A 16,429-nucleotide genomic window follows, 5' to 3' on the forward strand; every position below is an offset into this window, starting at 1 on the left:
GACCCTTCCCAAGGAATGTGCGTTTCCATAGATTCACTTTCGTAACTTGGAAGCCACTAACATAATGTAGCCCGCGGGTGGAGGTGCAGAATCGAAGGCCCGCTGAGCACTTCCCAAGCCCGCCGTCTCGCTTACAACGCCCAGTCCTCACCAAGCAAAGCTAAAGCCTGCCTGCTTACAAATGGTCCCTAATTCTGCACTCCAGTGACAAAACAGAATTTGAACAGGGTCTGATAAATGGCTGTCTTTACTGACGTATGTAAGAAAAACTAAGGTAGAAGTAGGGCTTTTCAGGAGGCTAAATCAGCGTTCAGTTACCTCGTTATTTCCAGACCCTGAATCCTGTTCACTCGAACTTTCTTCTAGAAAGCATTTCATCTTCTCGACCTCCACACATGGAAAAAGGGCCATTTTCTCCAGATGGTCTCTGTCGTGACATGTGGCGACTTCCTCCAGCCTCTGCACTTTTAGCACCTTGGCAGTGAGTCCCATGAAGTCACTGCCTGGGGCGTGGTGCCCATCTCCTTCTGTCCCTGATCCATAAATCAAGACGCAGCGGTGACTTTGGGTTGCACCTTCCTCCTGACTGTCAAGAAAGGAAACAAAGTTCTTATCACTTATTCACATATCTGACTTTTGGGGAAATGACCCCTGAAAGTTTTGAAGTCTCTTCTGTTTAAGCCAGAGATAAGGGCAAAAATAGGAAGAGAAATTCTAATATCAATATTGAGTTTCAGATGGAACTTTAAAAGGAAGACATTTCCCCCCACATTTTCCTACAAAAGCAAACGGTCGGAAGTGACCTTAAGTTTCACTGGGTGACAGTAATAAAATAATATTGATGACAAGTGGCCAGCTTAAATACAGAGTATAAAGTTTCTTTGCATTTAATTGGGATTGAAGGTTTGCCCCTCCCATCCCCAGTGGAGTGGTCTCCAGCACATGAATCATTTCCAGAGCCCTTCTCTGCCTGCGCTTTAAAATGTTTGGTGTTTATTTTTTAAAAAGAAATGTGCTTCCTTACAGCCCTCTCACGTAGATAAGCTATCTACCCCGATACCTTTCTTTTCATCTTCATCAACAGCTTGGTACCAAGGAGTTCAAATCCTGTGCTTTCCTTGAAATACTTTCATTACAAATTAGGTGCTACACATAATGCTGCTTCAGTGCTAGAGATCTGCATGTATCTACAACCCCTTGATTATATGGGTGGAGAGGGCTAGGAGGGTGAGATCTGAATTGGTGGAAAGTTCCCACTGCCAACTCTTGAGGCCCCCTGCTGAAGAGTTTCTGAAAACTTTCTTCCAGCTCTTTGTCACTTTAAAATACTCTGGTTTTTTCTCCACAAAACTTCATCTTTCATTTTCTTAACTCACATAGTAAAATTATACCTTGAGTTTCAAATTATTTAAAATCCAATGCTCTGCAAAATTCAACTTAGCCACATAAAGATCTTACATTCAAGCACACTAAAATGTAAATGGTATCAACCAGAACTCTCTAAGATACATTATAGACCACTATTATAATTCTTTTACATTACCCTGAAAAAACTCATTATTAAAATGAAGAGAGAAACGCATTGACTATTTCTAAGACAAATTATGGCTAAAATATAATATGTCATTGCACAGGGTACTCAAATTGAATCAGAAACACAAAAAAATTAACATATTAAAACAAAAGCTTAGGTCCAAGGTATAATAATTTTGAAAAAAATTAAATGTTAATCTCTACCTGGAGTTTGATACAACTTGTTATTTAAGAAAACATGGAGAGAAAGAAAAGAGATTTGAAAGGTTATGACAATTTTTTTTAAAAATAGAGTAATTACCATTTATAGGAAGACATCCTGGGTTTTGACCACTCCAAGTGTAGAGTATGAGTCCGGCAGATAAAGGGAAGCTTTTCAGAGTTCAGAATGACTGCACGCTTTTCCGGTATAAGCCTCACGGTCAGGCAGTATAAATCTCCCGAGAAGATAAGCCTCCACTATGCAAAGAAGTATCCTCTCTCTCAAATGCCACTTTGAGCCCCTGTTTAAGCTAATATGGTCCTTGATCTCATGTTGCTCAGCTGTTGCCTCCTTAGTCAGATGTGGAGGAATATTTAATTTTAGACACCAGACTTTTCAAGGCCAATGGCTCCATTTCAGAGGTCAGGTAAGGAAAGGACAGGCTGGAGCAGTGGATGAAATATCACTTTCACCTTTTCTTCTCATCTGTGTGGCAACAGGCTCAGAATTATAAAACTGCATTTGTCTTGACGATCATATGGCCAAATACTCTGCCCCTTTCAGATTTACGATTATGTACCAGCCAGGAGGGTCCTCGGAGAGGGGACCCACAGCCCCCTTTGTTTACCATCTGACACAGTGAGCACATCCAACTAGAACACGATGGATCTTCTGAAAGCACTTAGCAAATTCAATTTTTTAACCCTTAAAATTATTTGTAATAGCTCCAACCGTTCACAGCTCTAGGGAAAGGTCGAAAGCACAGGCATCCAGGGAGTTACAAAGAACAGGAATGAATTTCATAAACTCTCCTTAGAGACAGCACTGTGCCTTTCCCCCAAGTTTTCCACCACAGGCCAAGAAAAGGAAAGCCAGGTAAACAACCCACCTGCCTGATTCTAACAGTACTGCATTCCTAGCTTCATTTAAGGGGCATGAAACCCAGACTGCTTAGCCTGGCGGGTGTGGCTCAGCGGCTGATGGCCTTCCCGTGCACCAAGGGGTCACTGGTTAGACTCCCCGTGAGGGCACGTGCCCAGGTTGCCCGCTTGGTCCCCAGTAGGGGGCGTGCAGGAGGCAGCCGATCGTGTTTCTATCCTTCTATCCCTCTCCTTTCCTCTCTCTAAAATCAATAAAAACACGTTTAAATAAAACAAATAAACCAAAAAAACTAGATTGCTTAGAAAATACAACTCTGTAATAGACAATCCTACAATTCTTCAAGGCCCCTGACGATTTCCCCCTCTTTTGGAGCCTTTGCTTATTCTTCCACCCCACTCTAACACTCTAATCTGGTGCTCTCTTGCTCTCTTGCTTTTCAAAAAGAAAAAATCCCCTCTTATTTCTAATTAAGATCAATGATAAAAATACAAGTTCCACTTGGATAGCATATAAAGAGTTACAGCAAAATCTTTAGAAAGCAGAACTTTGGGCATTTCTCTAGAATTAGAAAACTGTATTCTTTATAAAGAATAGCAGCAAAAGTATGTATTTGTCAGAGAAAAATTGTTTGACAAAATTGTTATAAAAAGACTGAACTGAGTTGAGGTAACCAATTTTTCTTGGTAATGCTAGGGTGTGGCACAGCGCTGGCAGGGTCCGGCCTCTGGGCGGCTGGAGCGCCACGCGCGGCCTGCTGACTTGGGCGTCCCTCTGCTCCGGCTCCTGCGTCCCAGGGACCAGTCCGACTCCAGCCTCTTGGCTCAGAAATGGCCGCACGTTCCACAGGCAGGAAACCAGCAGGGTCTAACTGTAGGCACTTTTTTATCAACATTTTTTAAAATTTTAAAGTGTTTTTAGATCTAAAAGAGGTGAAAAGTGAAAAGATAGCACAGAGTTTCTCTATGCCCGCACCTAAATTCCCCCATTTTTGACAACCTACACTTACACCCAAACTCCACACTTCATTCAGACTTTATATTTTTTCCTAATGTCCATTTTCTGTTCCAGAATCCCATCCAGGATCTCATATTTAAAACCAACAGGATTTGTGCTGGATTGGATATGGGGCATGAAAGAAAGACGGCAGACTAGGATGGCTTTCCAAATGTTTCCTGAGCACCTGAAGGAGAGGGTTGACAGGAGCGGATGAAAAAGGCCACGGGAGGAGCAGGTGTGGGGGGAAAGGGCAGGAGCTCAGTTTTTGAAAAGTCCAGTAGACAGTCCAGTTGAACAGGTTGTGGAGGGAGAAATCTGTACTCTGGGGTCAAGGTCTAGGCTGGAGATATGAATTGGAAGTCATCACTTATAGATATTTTCATGTACAATATGTACTCAATAAATATTTGTTGATTAATTACTAGAGGGAAGATTTTTAATTGTCTGTCTGTCCTAAGAAAGAAGGATCCTCTAAGGTTAGGTGGCAGTCGTCTAGTTCTGGTATTTCACTCTGGGTCTAGCTCCTGGTGGCGCAGAGGACAAGCAGCCTGGTACAAGCCTTGAACACCAGCAAGACACACACAAAAGCAAACAGGTGATGCATGCATGCCCACGCGGTCTACAACCTGGCTCAGCATCCTAAAATATTTGGAATATCTTAAAGATGCTCTTACGCTTGGAAAAGTTGACAGTGAGACTAAGAGCAGGCCCAGTGATACTCTTCCCAGTTTCCACTGATATTTTGGAGTTAAAAGTATTTAAAAAGAGTACTAACCTCAGGAAAACAACATTCCACAGAACCATGGAAATTGGGATGCTTTTCAAGGGACATTTCCATTAACTAGCCAGAGGCCATGCTGTCAAAGGAGCCACACGGGGGGTGCATTGCCGATGACTCCCTATACCGCTGGCGTTCAAACTGAGCTGGATGAGGCCAATAGCATGTGTGTACACAGCATTCTGAATGTTTCCAGAACAACAAGACCTCACAGGTATCAAAATGCAAATGAAAGACATGCTCTCTTATCCACATAACTATTGAATTGTCTTCCTTTCAAAAAGCACCACTGAGAATGGCCGATAGAAGTGAAAATGGATCAACTGAACATCAAAATTCAAAACATTTTCTTGTCGAGAGACACCACAGGAAAATGAAAAGGCAAGCTACAGACTTGGAAAATACTGTGAAATCACATATTTAGTAAAGGACTTGTGTCCTGATTGTACAATAAACTCTCACAAATCAACAGCATGACAACCCAAGTTTAAAAAGGGACAGAATATTGGAAAGACATCTCATCGAAGAAGGTATACAAATGCATTGATTAATAAGCATGTTTGAAAAAATGTCCAAAGTCAGTCATTAGGGAGATGAAAATTAAAATCACAATAAAATAGCATTTCATACCTTCTAGAAATGCTATAATAAAAAAGACAGACAAAAGCAAATGTTGGCAAGGATATGGAGTAACTGAAACCTTTCTCATGTCTTCAGAGGTATAAAATCTAAAATGGTCCAGTTGGTTTGGAAAACAGTTTGGCAGTCTCTAAAAAAGTTAGTTCCCACATATCCTAACAATTCTTGTCCTAAATACCTACCCAAGAGAAAGGAATTGATATGAACACACAAAGCTTCTCACACAAATGTTCATGGCAACATTATTCGCAGCAGCTCCAAACTGGAGATAACCCAAATGTCCACCAATTGGTTTGGTGAATAGAAACAGATAATGTGACATACCCATTCTAATGGAATGCTACTCAACAATAAAAAATGATGAAGTACCGATCCCTGCTACAGCTGAGACAAATAGAAACGCGGTGCTAAGTGAAAAAAGCCAGGAACAAAGACCACATACTGTAAGGTTCCCTTTTATGAAATGCCCAGGAAACAAAACTCTATAGACACCGAAAGGAGATTAGCGGTTGCCGGGGGCTGAGAGTAGTAGTAGAAATTAACTGTAAACAAAATCTTATTGGGGTCATGGAAATGTTCAAAAACTGTGCGGTGGTGATGATTGTACAACTCTTTAAGTTTCCTAAAACATTGCTAAATTGTACATTTAAGATAGGTGAATTTTAAAATATGTAAATTATACTTCAATAAAGTAATTAAGAAAAAAGAAAATCCAATACTAGGAATAAAAAGTATATATATTTCAAAAAGAAAAGGAAAAAGAAACAAAGTCTACTGCACAGTTTGTGGCTGGGGTAGAGGGGACACAAATTATACCCCACACTTGTTGGGTCACCGGGGGCTGAAGAAAAGAAAGGAAGTGGTGAGCGGGGAAAAGTGAAGACTCTCACTCTTTTCTTTCCCTGGTGTGAATACCACATAATGTATAACTCTGTGATTAATAGAAAAATTAATGGTAATTTAAAACTAACTTCTCTTGTCTTCTGCTGAGGGGCATGATTCTCTGAGCAGACGACGGCGCTGTTTCAGAATTCCCAGCGCGGTCACGGCCCAGCTCGGTATTAGACCCTCACGTAGCCCAAGCGCCAGTGAGTACGTAGCTCCATTTTGTGTAATGAAAATAAAACAGGAGGATTTTAAAAACTAGATAATATAGATGGAGCTATTTAAAAATTAATCTCTTGAGTTCATTACTCTTATAGCAACTGTACGGTGTTTTCATCTAATTATATCCTCTTGCTTTCTTGTAAAATGTCAACACATGTCACTGAGTTGATACAGTGCTTAGCAAACAGGCATGTGCCACTCAGTGGGAACAAGGCACATTGTACAGACACTGTTCATAAATATATAAATAAATTTCCAAAGCTCATATGACTTTTCCTTTCCCTGACTTACTTTTTTAAAAACGGAAAACACGGAGCCCTGGCAGGTTGGCTGGAGAATCGTCCCGTACACCGGACGGTGGGGGTTCGTTCCCAGGCAGGGCGCACACCGAGGTTGCAGGTTTGCTCCCGTCGGGGAGCTGCCTGGGCAGCAACCGATGGATGTTTCTCTCTCCCCCTTCCTCTCTCTCAAATCAGTAAAAACATATTCTTGGTGAGGATAAGCAATAAAGAAATAAAATGAACTCTTGAAACGCAGAGAATTTGAAAGAATCGTGCAAATGAGTATCTATACACCCTTAGCGTAGACTCACCAAGTGTGACTGTCTTCCATACTCGCCGTCTCCCTTTTCTCACAGTGAGTTTCAGATCTCGTGAAACTTGATCCCTAACTTACTAGCATAAGTCTCCTGAGAACAAAGACACTTTCTCACATGATAGGGTCTAATGAAAAGTCACGTAGCTCATGTAGTGGTCTTGTCTTTTTAGTCTCCTTTTATCTATTCGGGGACCAATCATCCAGTCTTTTTTTTAACTCTTATTGATAATTTTGGAAAGTCTGGACCAATTTCTTTATAAAAATATCTCTCAATTTGAATTGCCTGATTTTTTTTTATGTTTGGGTTCAGGAAAACCACTGGGCGTGAAACCGCATGAGTGATGTCCTATCTTTCTCAAAGTGTCAGGGTAGGTGGTACCCAACAGTGTTCGTCATGACGAGTCACGTTACATTTGGAGCTCTGACTAAAGTGGTGTCTGGCAGGTTTCTCTAATGTAAAGTTACCCTTTTTCTTTTTGTAATTAGTAAGTAATTTGTGAGAATGTATGGGTATCTTGTTCCCCAACAATCTATCACCCTATAATTTTTAGTATCCATTCTTGACTGAATAAATTATTACCACAGTGACTGGCAAATGCTGATTTTCTAATTCTATAATTTCTTTTACATGTATTAACTGATATTGTTCTATATAGAAAAGCTCTCTACGCCCATTCTGATCCCCTTCTCTTTTTAGCATCAGTTCATAGTCAAATCAAAGCATGGATTTTTTTTTTTTAATATATCTTCATTGATATCAGAGAGAGGAAAGGAGAGGGAGAGAGAGAGACAGAAACATCAATGATGAGAGTCATTGATCAGCTGGCTGCCTCCTGCACGCTCCCAACTGGGGATCAAGCCCGCAGCCCGGGCATGTGCCCTGACCGGGAATCAAACCCGGATCACCTGGATCCTAGGTCCACGCTCAACCGCTGAGCCACGGCTGGCCGGGCAAAGCATGGATTTTAAAATGAATATGCATTTCCTATGTTATTCATTTTGATGCCCCCGTTTTTCCAGATTTGGTCGCTGCAGCTCCTTTGAGTTAGCTTCTGTGTACTTTTGCCATGTTATTATTATTTTCTGAGTACTTCCTTACTTTCCGGCATAACAAGATGTTCAGAGATTACCTTGTACTTCCCTTGTCCTATTTCCAGAATCTGTTACTTCTCAAGGGAGCCCTGGTTTCTTTTAGAGAAGAACGGTATTTAGAAATCAAGATCAGCTACTGGGGTGTCCTTGCTTCTAGTCCTTTCAGTGGACAGAACTAGGAAATATATATATATATTTAAATAATGAGTTCATCCTTATATATTTCTAATTCCAACCCAACACCAGAGGAGCTTTCTGCCTTTTCCTCCATTCCATGTACATTTCTCCCTCCCATTAATTATCTAAGCCTGAAAATGAAAGAATAAAATAAATAAATGCTTGCTACAAGGTAAAATTCATGCTACTGTTGTGACTATTCTGAACAATCGGGGAAAGGCTAAGAGTGTTCATGCCCAATTTTTAAAAATCTGTTTTACAGCATGAGTCATCATATTTTAGTTTTTGGAACTGGAGGAAGGGTATATTAATGTTTACATTCTTGGGAATGCTTTGCTACTTCCTAAATTGGAAGTGAATTTCAGTAGCTGGAAGAAGCTTATGATCATAACAAGGCATGAAATTAGAGAGGTGCAAAGCCCAAGCCATGCTCCTCTGACCAAATGTTGGCCTGCTTTTCCCAAGAGGGTAAGGTTCAGGAGAGATTTTCCATAGGGGAAGACACTGCGTGGGTGAGGGGACTTATGGGCAGGTGGGTAGATAGGTGAAAACGTCACATGCCCTCAGAGATGTTATTTCCTATTAAGGGTAAAAGTTGTATTTTTAGGTAGAAAATCAATTTGGTTATTATGTAATGGTTTATCAAAGTTGTTAGATTTTATCTTATAGGTTCAAAAATATTGAAGTTTTGGGAATCAAAAGGACCATGGTAGCTGGTAAAATAGGTCAAATGGCATTATAAGTTTCAGCTCTTATATGGGGAATGTTTTTTAGTTTCAGTAAAGCCTGGGAGAGCATAAGATGATGGGCACTTGAATGTACTTCAGGTTGGAATGTAAGTGGCTCTAATCATTATGAAAGGAAATTTGGTCATGCCCTTTGACCCCAAATTGCAGTTCACATAAATTTTCCCCCCAAACAAAGTTGTATACAATATATTATCTTTTAAGATATCCACAATGACATTATTTATTATGTTTAAAGCATTGAAACAGAACCTAAGTATACGTTGGTGAATAGATATAGAATAGACACGTTATAACAGATAAGACAAAATGTTACATTTCCATTAAGTCATGTGTAGAAGAATATTTAACAACCCAAGAAAAAAATGAACGTGACGGGGGGAAAGGGCAGATTATAGAATAATATATGCAATAAGGTTCCAATTTTGACTAAAAAAATATATACTATTAATATGTAGATGCATGATAATTCAGATGACTATCTAGTTAGGAAACCGACAGCACTCCAAAGCCAGCTATCACAGTGGTTATCCCTAGAATAGGAACAGCAATTACAGTTTCTCCTTCTCCAGTTTCTAAAGCAAATGTGCGTCTCCTTGTTTATCAGAAGAAAATGCCATGAAAATAAATTTATAGTGCCATAATAAAGAGGCCGGCCTAGTGGAGAAAGTGTGGGCATGGGAGACAGATAGCTTAGGCTTTCATCTGAGATTTACTAACTTTGCAAAGTCAGAACAGTTGCTCAGTCTTCTGAGCCTCGGTGTTTTTCATTTCCCACATGAAGACAGTGACATTTACCTTATAGGGGCGCTGACGTAAAGACGTGAGGTTTCAACGGCTGGTGTGTAAGATAAACTTGATAAATGGCAGACTTTAAAGCTATCATCATTAATATCATTGTTATTAATGTTATCAAGTATCATTTTAAAAGTTAAAGATCATTTGCTGAAAAATTTAGAACTAAATTCTAACGAGGAAAAATACTCCATAGTATCTCAGTTTTCCTAAGTCAAAATGCAAGATCACTTACTGTCACTAAGTCAGGGCCTCCCCAGCCTATGGCTGCAAAATGAAGTCACACTAATTTAAAATAGCTTTATTTTTTTCTTTCATTGGAATATATGCAAAGAGAAAGTACTCAAAACTGTAAGTACAGCTTAAGAAATAACTATAAAGCCACCCTCACGTCAAGAACTAGAATATTGTCAGCACCCCCACATCCCCATTCCTTTGTCTTCCACCTTGAATTAACCACTAATGTGAACTTTTTAATATTAATTTCCATGGTTTTCTTTGTAGCTTTACCACTTTCATGTGCACTCTAAACATATAGTTTTGTTTTGCCAGTTTTGGAATTGAGTGTAAATGTATTCATATTATTTGTATTATTTTGTATTTTTTAGTTAAAATTGTCTTGGACTCACTGTATCATTGTAAATAGGTGTCTTTGTTAGTTTTCACTATTATACAATATTTCATTGTATAAATATTACAAAATTTACTCGTGGATTCTATGACTGATGGACATTTTGTCTGTTTTCAGTTTGGACCTTCACTGAGCGTTACTTACTGCGCATGCCTGGTGCACCTTCCACGTGTCTACCAATACAGACTCCTGCCGGCTCCTGTGGCTGTGTCTGTTACAACACTGTAAGTTTTGCTAAATCTAGCGGGTGTGTAATAATATATTTTTTTATTAAAGATTTTTTTTAATCCTCACCTGAGGATATGTCTTTTTTTTTAATTATTGATTTTAGAGTTGAGGGAGAGAGAGAGAGACATCAATGTGAGAGAGAAACATGGATAGGTTGCCTCCCATACATGCCCCGACCAGGGATCAAACCCGACCAGAGATCAAATCCAGCTAACTGAGCCACCCAGCCAGGGACAGAAACGGTCTTTGTCATTTATTAAGGATATATTTAAGTTCTTTGCTCATTCCTGTTAAATTTTCTACCATTTTTCTATTGCCATGTAAGATTTTAAAATATGTTTTATTAGTATTAATTTTAATTTAATTAAATATAGAAATAAAGGTCTTCTAGATCCCAAAGCAGCACCATTTATACCCAGAATGCCCAGTTTCCATGAACAAATCTTCTAGTCCAGCCCTCTCACCTCTCCATAGGACTGCAAATTCCGTGTGCGGGGTAAGAAGGCGACAGATGTCATGGCACACCCTGCACCTGTTCTCCTCTCCTCAATCAAATAGCCGCCTCTCCCAGAAGCAACCAGTCTTTCTTCCCAGTGGCAATTCTATATTGTTCCTAGGTGTAATCATCTTACTCACCTCCAAAAAAGGTATTTTTTTTTTCTTTATGGAAGAAGGGTTCTCTAAATATCTCCATGTCAACAGAGATTCTTCATCTAATCTTCCCATAACTAAAAGCCCCATCTGTCGGGGTGGTTTTCCAGGAGAAACCGACACTCCAAATGAGAACATCAGGGGAAGAGGAGCCTGTGCTTTAAGCCGGCCTGGTTGTCTTCATTCATTGATTCCACCCAAGCACATTCCCGGTGCCCACTACGTGGCTGCGTGGGGCCTGGCACTGAGGGTGCAAGGTGAAAAACTCCATCCTCGAATGGAAGTTGGGGGCAGGAGTGGAAATAGACATGTGAGTAATTATAATATCAGGAGGTATCTGTTATGAGGGAGAGACAGGTGTCAAATAAGCATATGGCAAAGGGCACCAAACTGCCTGGAGGGTCAGGAAGGGTAAGAGGACTTACGTACATGGAGCGTGGATAGTAACCCAGACACAGCAGAGGCTAGACAGGCACTCGGTGCGAGCAAGCGAGATATGCCGTTGTGAGAATGTGATAAATACCTTTAGTGGGTTTTGTCATTAAACAGAATAATGGCAGCTAGTTTGAGATAAAAAAAATAACAATCATAATTATGTTAAGTAAGGTGTCTTTCTCTGTTTTACTAGATATTTTTAAAAATTAAGGATTGGAGTAGAATTTTGTCTATGTCCCTTCACATTTCACTTCGTAAGGTAAACAGACTTGCTTTCTCCAGTGATTTCATAATATGTAGTACTGGCCAATGTAATTAAAAAATAAAACAAAATAACAGATAAATGTATTGAAGAGGAAGAGACAGAAGTATTGTTCTGACGCTAACTGGGTCACCTGCAACTCAATTCATCTCTGACATCAACTAACTGAAGTTAGCGTCAGACGCCACAGATTAAGGGAAAAGTCCTCCCCACAAGACTGCCCTCATGCCAGATACCAGCCTCAAGTCTCAGGGACTGGCTGCTCTTCTGATCAACAAGCTACAAATCTGGGGGTTCCCACAACCCCTTAAGTTTTGATAATTTGTTAGAATTAATCACAGAAATCACTAAAAACACATTAGGTATGATTATATTTTTAAATAATGGATACACATAATGTGAGGTCTGAGAGGGTCCCAGACACAGAGCTGCCAAGCCCTCTCCCATGGAGACAAGGCTCATCACCCTCCCTTCCCACCTGTATTCACTAACCAAGAAGCTCCACCAAGCTTAGTGTTTTTATTGGGATTTCACTATGTAGGCATGATTGACTGAATCACTGGCCATGTAATTGAACTCAGTCTCCAACACCCTTCCTTCACTCCCCAGAGATGGCTGGCCTGATGTTCCAACCCTCTAATTATGTGGCTGTTCTTTCTGGTAATCAGCCCCCATTCTGAAGCTATCTAGGGACTCACTAGGAGTAACCTCATTGGCATAATAAAGACTCTTCTATTACTCAGCAAATTCCAAGGGTTTTTGAACTCTGTGCCAGGAAACAGAGAAAAGTTCAGATATGTTCTTTTTATACTACAGGTATCAATTGAAAATCACCTAAAACTAATAACTGTTCCCAAAAAAGGAAAGATAGTAAAAAATTAGTAAAAGCCAACGCATTTCTTTTAGACCAATAAGACCAGTAAGAAAATAAAACATCAATTGAAAATCACCTAAAACTAATAACTGTTCCCAAAAAAGGAAAGATAGTAAAAAATTAGTAAAAGCCAATGCATTTCTTTTAGACCAATAAGACCAGTAAGAAAATAAAACAATTAAAAAGTCTTATTACAATAGCAAGAAATGTACACAACTTGTTAGAATAAACTCAATAAGAACTGTGCCACAGATTCTAGAGGATACAGGGGAAAGTCAGGAAAAGAAAGGAGCAGGAGGTTGGGTTGGGGGAGAGGAATCACAAAGCAAGAAGAACAGATGACCATAAGGCTAACTTTCAGGATGGTGACTAAACATGCCAGGGATGTGCATTAAGATGGAATTAACTGGACTCAAATTGTCCAACATATCCCAACACACTTTGCATATGAATTTGAGGGTGTGAGAGGATGCCTGGAAGTTCAATAATACTAGGAGATTCATTAAATACCTGTTGGCAGAAAAATGGCACCAGGTGTTAGACCAGTGGAGTCAGACTACACCTGGGTTCAGCAACCTCGGTACTTGAGTTCTGGCTAAGAAAGAATTCAGAGGCAAGACTCAAACTCTAAGAGAACATTTATTTAGAAAGTCACAGAGATAGGAGAAGTGAGCCGTAGAAGAAATGGGCTCAGGAAACAAATTAAAGAGGCAAGAGAAGGGCCCTTGGAGCTTAGCAAGAAGAGAGGCAAAGAAACATGCCTGGGGGAAGGGGGTAGGGAAAGGCATGGTGAGCCCCATAGAGAGAGCCGCACAAGGTCCTCAGTCTTGTGGGTATTTATCTGGAGGTCTCAGGGGAGGATCCCAATAGAATAGTAGTTACACATTTCCAACCGTGTCCTTTCAGGGTCATGGTCTCTGCTGGTTGATATGCACCGGGAGAGGGGGGTGTCCTTAGTCTTTGCAACTGGTCCTGATGTCAAGCATGGTGTTGTTTGTCTGGTTTTGCTGCTTTTCTAGGCCTGGAGCTGAAACACAACTGAGGCCTAGACGGATTTGAGAGGCGAGGAAAACGTGCCTGTGGGAATGGGGCATTGTCCTGGGGGCTTAATGCTTAAGGTCTATTCTCTGGCCCCTTTGTTTGTTCCCCCTCTGAGGGGGTCTAACCTGCAGGACTAGCGACATGGCAGAGGAGGAAAGATCAGGGAGTGGTCCAGTAAGCAATATGAAAGGTCAGGGGGTCTAAACCACCATGACCAGCCATATGCTAGTGGAGGAAAGGACACCCTGGAGGCAAGGTCCCAGCCTGGTTTTGCCTGTTGCTAGGTACCCGGATTTCTGCCCTGGTGATTTTCCATACCTGGCTCATGGTCCTTGTTCTGTTTGTGTCTAACTGCCTACCACATACCTGCACTTAAGCACTAAAGCCAGGGTGAGGCTTTTATTGTGGCCCCTGAACAGAGGGCTATTTGAGTCACCCACTGAATACATCATCCCTATTCTGAGTCTGGGGAAAGGGGACAGACAGGATGGTTGCACCACACAAAGCCAACTGCCAAGGCCAGTTGAAAACAATTAAGCAGTGAGGGATTAAAGGAGAACATTTAAGCCTCGATTTTACTGCTTTCCATTCATCTCATTTCCTGTGACCTTATAATAAAGTTTAAATTTATTTGAATTTATGCTAAGTTTAAAAGAAAGTTTAAATTTGGTTAGAAAAGCTGGTATGGTTTATTCATTTTATTTTTCTACCATCACCATCTAGTGGAGGAAACGTTGAACTACAGGCAAAATGAGCCAAGATTCAGGAATAAAATAATAACAGAGGGCCTACTGTGTGCCAGGCACTATACTAAACTCTTTTACATTTATAAGATCATTTAATTTCTCTTCTAGATTTGTGAACCAAGTCTGAAGAGGTAAGAGCCTTGCCCAAGGTCACACTGTGGCCAACTCCAACCCAGATTCTTTTTCTTTTTTTTAATACTTTTTTTATATATGTCTTTTTTGATTTCACAGAGAGGAAAGGAGAGGGAGAGACATAGAAACATCAATGATGAGAGAGTCATTGATCGGCTGCCTGCTGCATGGCCCCCACCAGGGATCAAGCCTGCAATGTGGGCATGTGCCCTGACAGGGAATCGAACCACGATCTCCTGGGTCCTAGGTTGATGCTCAACCGCTAAGCCATGCATATATGTGGCCATGGGAATAAAATATACATGCATACATGGAGAATTTTGTGGTTTTTATGTTTATTCCTTTTTCATATATATATGTATGTATAATATATACATGACCAAAGCATATGTATAAAGTAGGATTATACAGTATAAATTAATTTTGTATTTTTAAATTTTTACTCAATATTACATAATGAATATTTTCCCATTACAATATATAATTTTGAAAATACACATTAGGTAACAATAAAGATGGATATAGGATTACATTTCCATGTTAACACACACTATAATCTTGAAATCCATTTTAAAAGACTGCAAGAAGGTGCTAAAATATTAACAATAATGGTCTCTGAGTAGATTTTCCATAATAAGCATGTATCATTTCTAAAAAAAATTAAGCCTTACATTTATTAAAAGAAAAGACATTCAACAAACTTCACAGTTGTTGTCTCATTTATTGTTCATTATTATAAAGTATTTTGCTTGCGTTTGAGGATGACCATATGTCGATATATTTCTATTAATGTTTAAAATTATGTATATAGAATTTCCATATTTAGTAACACTTCCCTTCACAATCTGCTTTGAGAGCAGCCCTAGAACCTGAAGGGCAGCGGAATATGCCACACCAAAGCACGCCCCTGTGGCATAAGGGCTATTTCGAGTGGAAGGCAGTGGAGAAGCAGCAGATAAAAAAAAGTTCTCCACTCTCTCCTCATCTCCTTAAAAGCAGAAAGGCCAGCGACCACGCCAAACCCATATTAACCCAGAGGAATCTATGCAACAAACTTTGCTAACTACTCCCTACCTTTCCTAGGTTCCCTATATATTTACCTTTCTACAATTTGCCACCTTTGAAACTCCAAGTCCTTTCCGTTTGTCTTGTGACTTCTCTAAGAATGTATTGCTCTTTTGTTAAAATGCCATATAAGCCCAGATTCACCACTAAGTTCTCCCATGTGTGTGATCGCTGCACACACTAACAGATTTCTGTTTTCTCTTTTTAAATCTGCTTTTGTCCATTTAACAAAATATTGACAGGGTCCCAGCTAATAAACCTAAGATGTATACAGGAAAAATAATTTTTTCCCTCCCCTACAAATCTCTTCTCAAAGTCCTTGCTTTTGGATGTTCCTATGATGGTTGCTCTTGTACAATAGGTATACAAGTTTATGATCCTCCATTTCTGCACAATTTCAAATTATAGAATGGCCAAAAAATATTCTTAACTCATTGTTCCATTCATTTCATTTTTGAGCCTAACATATCAAGTTAGAAAAATCATCCAAAAATCGGAGTTCACTCTTCCTAACACTTGCCAGAACTTTGGGACTGTGGACCCTGAGAAAGAAGAAGCCTACTGAGAAGGGCTCCCGGTGGCTTAACCAGGCTCAAATGGAAAAACAGGGCCCGCCCACGCAAGCCGCACTGCGGGGAGGAGCCGCACTGCGCACCGCGTCTGCACCGAGCAGCCCGCCTGTGCCTGCTCCTCCGCCGAGCAGCCCTTATAAAGGAGCTCCGGGAATCCTCTCTCAACCAGTAGCACTGAGGCTGTCCCTGCCCAATTGGCGCTGCGCAGCTACACCTCGCTTGTCCCCCATTAGCATCTTCACCTGTCA

General features: G+C 40.3%; 1 protein-coding gene across 2 annotated transcripts in view; it reads right to left on the reverse strand.

Annotated features, from left to right (window-relative positions):
* The window catches only part of MYLK4 (myosin light chain kinase family member 4), a 93,416-nt gene extending 91,481 nt beyond the window's left edge, over window positions 1-1,935 (reverse strand). For both annotated transcript variants that reach the window (XM_081146066.1, XM_081146063.1), the window contains exons 1-2: window positions 1,835-1,935; window positions 319-586 (exon numbers count right to left, since the gene is read on the reverse strand). In XM_081146066.1, the coding sequence (XP_081002192.1) occupies window positions 319-586; window positions 1,835-1,851 (285 nt within the window). In that variant the 5' untranslated portion in view covers window positions 1,852-1,935. The remainder of the gene's footprint in view (window positions 1-318; window positions 587-1,834) is intronic.
* Between the last annotated feature and the right edge of the window lie 14,494 nt (window positions 1,936-16,429).

The sequence above is a fragment of the Miniopterus schreibersii genome (assembly GCF_964146895.1).
Source record: "Miniopterus schreibersii genome assembly, chromosome: 8".
Taxonomy (NCBI): Eukaryota; Metazoa; Chordata; class Mammalia; order Chiroptera; family Miniopteridae; genus Miniopterus; species Miniopterus schreibersii.